Here is a 7,917-nt window from a genome sequence, read left to right as displayed (position 1 = left end):
TTCCAAAGGGTATTTGAGTATTTTGGAAATATTAAGATATATTATTTAAAATGTTGACAGAGTCCAATAATATTTCAAAACTTCTGCTCTTTAATTTTAACAATTTTTAACAGTTAGGCAAATAAAATTCATTCAGTGAATGCAACTAATAGATGGATGTTTGAGTTTTCGAAATTTTCGCACGCCTGAGCCAAACAGCCTCGCGCACAGCAAAAAAAATCGATTTCGATTTTTTTCCAAGACATTTTACAGCATCGCTGCTTACGATTTTTGAACACATACTCGAGAATAATTTCCGTTGAAGTCGTATTCAAAAAAGTAGCTGTATATATTTTTTGTTCGTGTTCTGTATTTAATAATCACTGTGAAAACATTCAAAAACATAACTATTTTGGTCTACTGTTAACCGCGAGAATGAAAATTTTTCTCTTACCGATACTAGATCTAAGTAGAATATTTGCAAACTACTCTCCAATGTTCAAGACTCAGGTATCTGTAGGTATTTGAGATTTGACTGCCGTCTGTAGCTTCTCAGCATATCGTTGCAGAACATTTGGTAGACGCTCCAGCAGCATCAAAATTCCTTGTATTCGCAATTGCATATCCTCCATCAAATCTGTGTATCGAAGGCAAATTCTCGGATTATGTATTTTTGAAAATTTATCCAAAAATATAGCTTGGATCTCTATAGTTGCGAAATTGATCGTCGTAAATATTTTCCGGAGCTCCTGTAAAAATGATAACAAAAAGTATGGGTTTAGTAAATTTGGCGCAGATCGTCTATGCACTTTGGTAGTCGGGTACTTGCACCATTGTAAAAAGTACAATACAGCTACTTGACGAAAACACACTTAGCTATTAGTATTTAAAATGCCGACATGAACGATACCTACCTTGTGTGTTGCCATTTGGGACTGGAAATATTGCAATACACCCTCCCAACGCAATACATCTAGCAAGGCTTGGGCATCCATCGAAGAGCGCTGATCCAAGGTATTGCAAAACTTTTCTACGGAAGCAAAAATTTGTGCCAACAAGTGGCAGTTCATTCTCAGACGGGCCCGCACTTGCCACCCGAGCCGCCCAATGGGGAAAAGCGCCACCCGCAGCAGTAGATTCAGAGTCTTCAAACAGTACGTTAGTCTCCATTGTTCGTTGCATTCGATGACGCGTGCCAGAAGAATGGGTAAAAGCTGCCCTACCTGTAGTCGCCAGCGGACTGAGATTCTCAGGTGTTTTGGGTCGATTTCGCGGTTCAGTCGATCAACAACATATTTGTCAAACTCATCCCAGGAGCGTTCTTTTCCAGATATCAGAAAAGAGCCTTGGAAGTGAGTTTCGATAACAATCACTTCCGGCACATCCAACGTAAGCATGCGTATGAGAGCCGTTATGTGAACGCTTTTGAACTCCGTTTCTTCTACTATGAATGAAACAAGAGTCCGCATGATTTCGTCGTCCAATGATTGATTCCTTTCGGTTAATGATCTGGCAGCGTAATACACAATATTCCATAATTCTGCAGCATTGAAAGCTTCTTTTTTCATGATGTACCGCAGAACTAATACCAAGATATCTTCTGCATTATTGGTGAATCTTCCAGCGTTATGAGTGATTGCCATGATTCTTTCCAACAACGTTAGCCCCAGTTCCTGGTATTCAAAAATTGGCCTATAGCCAATTAACTCTTTCGCAAAATTTTCGCCAAAGGCTAGCACTCGCGATCCGAGAGGCATCATTGTCAGTATTTTGTTGTCCAGCAAAAAATGACACAAACGAATAAAACCGTAGGTTTCCCCGGGTCGGCATTTCCATCCTGTCAGGGCCAGTTCAGTTCCATAATAATGGAACAACCAATCCTGAATATTTGCATTCGATTCAAAAGTCAGGATCCGAATCACTTCAGGCTGGAATTTATACAGCCGATCTTCGCCATCTGAATATCCATCCTCGTACGGCTGATACTCTGCCCGTTCGTACGAGTGAGAAGTACCGATATGTTCGAAGAATATAAGCACGAAATATTTGCGAACTTCCCGGGTTAGATGACCCCAATTTTCCTCGAAAATTGTACGGTGATGTCTTTCAATGCAGCTTAGCATTCGAGGAAGCAGGCGTTCCAGCTGTTCGGACAAGTCCCATTGCATCTGTTGTATCTCACCGGAGTCAACCTCTACGGGATGGAAATGAGGCACCTTGCACTGTTTCAGCAACCGTAGCACCTTGCTGAGGATGCGAGTTTTCTGAAAGCGGCGGTTAGGCTCCATAACGATGTCTTTCAAATTGAGTTTCAAACTTTTGCACCTAGAAAACGAGGTTGTTATATTGAGCATATTGTTTCCTCTATTTTCACTTACTTACTCGTCACACACTGATCAACACATAAGAGTGATTTTAATAAATACTTAGATTAGTAACTAACTTGAATAAATAATAAATTTAAGAAAATCAGTCGAAGGAAAATGTTCAAACTAGACCAAAACAATAAACGGGCTGACTCGGCTGACTTTCAGACAGGGTGGCCAGACTATATTTTGATAAATCGGTAGCTTGACTGTAGAAAACTCGGTAGTTATCGGTAGGCCGGAAAAAGTACCAAATCATAAGAAAATGTATATTTGAGGCGCATTTAGCCTCATGTTGAATAATTTCATATAACCTATTTCAAAATATCTCACAATACTGAACAGCTCATTATTGGAGCCATAGCTTATTGTTTATATGTACGTTTACTATCAGATGTAAAATCAGTCAGGGTTTCGACTTTTCGTTTAAATGAGACCAAAGCAAGCGTTTTTCGGTCCAAGCGAGAATCTTTTTTTCGTTGTTTATGTTGAGGATCATCTTAAACCCATCAATCTTTTCTCCAGAATTAGCCTGGGAAGGTAAACTAAAATCTTGCCTGTTAGATAAAAATCCTTTTTCGTTTTCTCACTTTTACCTCTCACTCACTTTTCGCGAGAATTATCGCAGAACAATTACAAATGGTCGACAATCAGACCAATCCCTTTTACATATGTGTTTTCTTAGCACCGGCATTTGCAACCAAATAAATCTTCCGATTTATTTGAGGTTCGAATCCGCAGAAAATAGAACTACGCGGTATGATAGCTTCAAAGATTTGAATCTCAACTGATATAAGATGAATCTAAAATGACTGAAAATGCATGTTTCTCAGATTCAAAATCAATATCGCAGAACAATCTGAATGACTGCTGATTTAGTTATCATCCAAATTCAGATTAGTCTTGTAACATTGTATGTTATCGACGAAAGGAGACCCCTATCAAATGTGATTCTAAATATGCAGACTAGAATATGCCTTTTTGATGATGAAAAGCCATCAGCTATTCTATTAATAATCCTGCATACTAGCAAAAATGAATATTTTACGAAATTCGTTGCTCATGAAAGGATGCAATTTGGAACCACCGTAGAATAATCAGAGAAATCTCTTCTCCTTAATACAAGAATAGTTATATCATCACATTTGGATTTGGTTGAGAAATACCACACTTGTTTCTACGCTACGAAATCTCCATATTTTTTTAAATAAACTCGGAAAACAATTAGAGTAAAATCAGCAGTGATTCAAATCGTTCGGGGCTGTCAGTTTGAATATGAATCTGAAACATTCGTTTTCCCAGTAGCTGTTCTAGATTCAATTTTTATACCAGTCATATGTTAAAAAAATAAAACTGGTATAACGCTACGTTCTATTTTCTGCAGATTTGAACCATACGATTGCATCACGAGATTCAAATATTTTTCTATATTTCTATATTTTCTATAGTGTCATTTTATCTACGGATCAATCTACTTTGCAATTACGGCATTTCTTGGCAGCAACATAATGATTTCATTTAATTGATAATTTGAAAAACATGGATGGAACACTGCTGGGAAAACCAGAGAGCTTATTCTATTTTGCTCCGGATTCAAACTAGAATAGTGGTCGAAAATTTAGAATGAAACTGAATCACTACTGATTTCACTCTTTGATTTCACTAGATTGAGATTTGGAGAAAACCTAAATTGCAAAAAAAAGCAGGCAAAACTTCTTTAGTTTCAAAAAATTTCGTAAAAGTTAGTGGAAAGTTTCGTATAAAAATGCTCGTGACATTACTGTTAATTATTAAGCAAACCTGCTAAAGATATTTTGGAGTAATAGATGCGGATAATCATCAAATCTTCTTTATCAAAGTGCAGTAATATTGAAAGTGACACGAAATTGGATTTGATGCAAAATGTTATCATAACAGACAAGACAAAATTGAGGTATATGCGGCACACTGGATATTCAAGTATTCTGATATTAAATTGCCTGTGAATTAATTAAAATCATTTAAATCGTTGATGAGAAAGATGTTGACCGTGCTTTTGATTAGCGGGTTGAAAATCGGTAGTTCTCTGTAGGAATTTTGAAAAATCTGTAGTTTTCGTTCTTTCATCTGTGAAACGGTAGGTTAGTCAAAAGTCGGTAGGACTACCGAGAAATCGGTAGGTCTGGCCACCCTGCTTTCAGAGGTCTCCTCTCAGGTGCTCAGGTGCAGGTCAATGCGAATAGATAGAAGGTGAGGAAGAAGACCAAATGCAAGTGTATTAGTGGATGATGTAAAATGTAAACAGCAAATGGTGACGTACATATTTGCACGGGTTCTTATGGGAGCTCGTTCGAATGTAGTAGTGAAAGCTTTTTCGCCATACACGAAAGGCACGCACACAATAGATGGATTTCCATACCTTAGTATTTATTTTCATTGAGCATGACCCAATGAGAAGATACTAAGGTGAAGGCGAAGACCAAATGCAAATGCATTAGTGGATGATGATTAAAAATGTAAACAGAAGATCGTGACGTACATTTGCACGGCTTATTATGAGAAGCATATTTGCAAGATTTGTACGATTGCACGACTTCTTATATAAGACGCATATGTGCATAGGACGCATGGGAGCTCGTTCGAATGTAGTAGTGAAAGCTTTTTCGCTACACGAAAGGACGCCTACAAAATATGGATTTCTCCACCTTAGTATCTAAGTCATTGAGCATGACAGCGACAGCTCGTCAAACATACCACAGTTGATCGTTTATTCGTTTGGCATGCAGGGGCGCTATCGGGCAGGGTGGCCAGATTATATTTTGAATCGGTATAGCTTGAATTGAATCGGTATTTCGAGAAAATAAAAAAAATCGAACTGGGTCAAAAGCAGGGGGGTAATATGCGGTGCATCACGCCTCCTCTGCATGTAGTATAAAGCAAATGTAAATAAACAATCCAACCATTTTTTCGTTAGTCAGCAGTAGTGTAGGTTAACCAATATCCTACTATTCCAGTTCGAAAAATGTTACACTTGCCAAGCGGGGTGGCCCAGGGTGGCCCGCCTTTCCCAAGCGGCGAGGCCCGGATAATACATCTTAGGTAGGCTTGTTTTGTTCGTGGATGACAGGCTTACTCCCCCCCTGGGTGCATCGCGCCTCCTCTGCATGTAGTATGAAGCAAATGTAAATAAACAATCCCACAATTTTTTCGTTAGTCAGCAGTAGTGTAGGTTAACCAATATCCTACACTGCCGTAAAAAACCTTCCGAAGTTCATTAACTTGCCTTATGAAATTTAGCCACAAGGAAAAGGAATGAAAATCATAAGGTAGCTTTATGAAATGGGATGAACTTTGGATGAATTTGAACTAAATGAATACAATTGTTTTTCATAAGATCGCCATAGAAATCCATAGAGCCACCTTATGAAATTTCATAAGTCTGTGTAATGGAATTCTTATGATCACAGCAAGAAAATATTGTTGTTAAACACATGGAAACATAAGAATAATTTTCGGATGTACGTACCATATAATTTATTTAAGATTCAGATCTATTTAGTTGAACTACGATCTATGTTAAACATTCATTAAATTATCAAAAGGTACAAATAAGAAAATGAAGAAATAAATTGAAATTAAGTATGAAACAAAAAAAAATCAGATTAAAATCAATTGATGGTAATGGCTGTGTTACTGCTCGTCCGTTTTGATCGAATAATCAATATCAATCGTGACCCATTTTTTCTTGATTGTCGATATTTGATTCTAGCGACATTGCTTCTCTATTGATGGTCATCACGAAACGACGAGGAGGGTCCTGTAGGAATTAGTGGCCAGGAATCCATTCGTAGACAACGAAAGTATCTGTAGAAAGAAAAATATTCAAAATTAAAATGTCTGTAAACATGGATTCAGTTTGAGGATTCCGCGCATATCACATTCTAATTGCAGCGCTTTATAATCATTTTTATTGCATAATACTTACGTAAACAACGTAAACAGTCCCAATGCCTCAATCCGATGATAATAACGGAGGCACGGCAAATGCTGGGTAAAGCGTACCATTGGTACTTCGCGTACCTGAAGGAATGCTGGCCGGTGGTGTGGTGCTGGCCGGGATACGAGCAACCTTAGGGAAGATCGGGTAACCAACCCCGGTGGGAACTTTGGTCGTATGCTGACAGGGAAGGGGGGGTTTGCTTCTCTCCGGAGGTGCAAATCTTACTGAGCGTCTGTTCTCCATGTCAGGATCGGCTCAGAACAGCGTCTGTTCTCCTTGTTAAGGGCGGCTTATCATCGCCGCCTCCAAGAATATGGCCAATTGCAGCACCTACTTCCAATACAGCCTCCCGTAATGGTACGCCTGGAGATCACCACTGCAGACAGAATCACAAATCGACCACGTTCTGATTGATGGAGGGCACTTCTCCGACATTATCGACGTCAGGATCTGTTTAGATGTAGACTAAATAAATGATTGAATGAACGGAGGGATTTGATCGATCAACATACCGTTGCCTGATGCCAGTGGCTGTTTGCAGTTTTGAGGTTATGTCTCTGTAGGACTTCAGTGGTCATTACAAATTCCAACGTATGGTTCGATTGGCTTGAAGAGAGCCGCCACGACATTTTTAAAGAGAATGCTGCTCCAATCACGGATTTAATAGCCCACTTGGAAACGGATGTATATTTGTACATGTCTATAGAAATATTCGAATCTAACCAGGATGATTTTCCGCTTAAGAAGTTTCCGGTGATTGATCCCAAACAGTGTATACAAATTGTTCTGCAATAAAATCTTCAAATAAATTTATATTATATTCCGTATTTATTCCAAAGTCTTATACTTGAACCTATACTTACTTATTATCTAGCGGTTGCAAATAATTGGCAGACTTCCTTAAAGTTTCTAAAAAAGTTGGCAAAAGCAATCCATTTTTGTTTGACAACTGTTTTTAATTTTTTCCCCAGGATGAACGTTGAAATGAACATCCCCCATTCATAAGACTACCTTATGATTGATTTTCACAAGAAATGTCAATGAATTTCATAAGGCAGACTTATGGTTTTCGTCGGTACCTTATGAAATGAAAATTAATGAATTTATATGGTTTCATAAGGCAAAACTTATGGAAATCAAAATGTTTTTTCCGCCAAGATTCCAGTTCGAAAAATGTTACACTTGCCAAGCGGGGTGGCCCAGGTTGGCCCGCCTTTCCCAAGCGGCGAGGCCCGGATAATACATCTTAGGTAGGCTTGATTTGTTCGTGGATGACAGGCTTACTCCCCCCCCTGGTCAAAAGCTGGGAGGGAGATCCATATACTACATACGTAATAACAATAAAATTAAACGTCATGACGCAAGAAAATTATCGACGAGCAAAATATACCAAAGCAAGCGTCACACGGACTGACCAATTTTAGTTTTGCGTGTCATCGATGTTTTCGTTGATTTCATTGAAGCCGGTGCGTGACTTTCTCGATTTTCATATTACGTTCCGAGTGCGGGAATTTGAAATATGAAGTGTCTCGTGAAACTCTCTCTCCCGGAGTATCGAATTAAGAAGTGTCCGGATCATAGTCGTTTTTCGCT

At 38.7% G+C, this 7,917-nt stretch overlaps 1 protein-coding gene and 1 long non-coding RNA gene across 3 annotated transcripts; both read right to left on the bottom strand.

Moving 5' to 3' along the window:
- Positions 1-237: 237 nt before the first annotated feature.
- LOC134223816 (uncharacterized) lies at positions 238-2,506 on the bottom strand. Of its 2 annotated transcripts, none has more exons than XM_062703024.1 (3): positions 2,358-2,506; positions 894-2,304; positions 238-728 (listed from the first exon to the last, which is right to left on the bottom strand). In XM_062703024.1, the coding sequence occupies exons 2-3, from the start codon at positions 2,265-2,267 to the stop codon at positions 486-488; spliced, it is 1,617 nt and encodes a 538-aa protein (XP_062559008.1). In that variant the 5' UTR covers positions 2,268-2,304; positions 2,358-2,506; the 3' UTR covers positions 238-485. The 2 variants fall into 2 exon arrangements, with proteins under 2 accessions (XP_062559008.1, XP_062559007.1); XM_062703023.1 differs by having other exon boundaries at positions 239-728; positions 2,362-2,506.
- A 3,243-nt stretch (positions 2,507-5,749) lies between these two features.
- On the bottom strand, positions 5,750-7,313 carry LOC134223815 (uncharacterized). The gene is made up of 3 exons (XR_009982731.1): positions 6,837-7,313; positions 6,310-6,774; positions 5,750-6,188 (listed from the first exon to the last, which is right to left on the bottom strand). It is a non-coding gene; the product is annotated as an uncharacterized LOC134223815 (long non-coding RNA).
- Positions 7,314-7,917: the final 604 nt, after the last annotated feature.

This window comes from Armigeres subalbatus, chromosome 3, assembly GCF_024139115.2.
Source record: "Armigeres subalbatus isolate Guangzhou_Male chromosome 3, GZ_Asu_2, whole genome shotgun sequence".
In the NCBI taxonomy this organism is placed as follows: domain Eukaryota; kingdom Metazoa; phylum Arthropoda; class Insecta; order Diptera; family Culicidae; genus Armigeres; species Armigeres subalbatus.
Note: the sequence above shows the minus strand (reverse complement) of the source record. Positions and strands in the feature narration are given on the sequence as shown.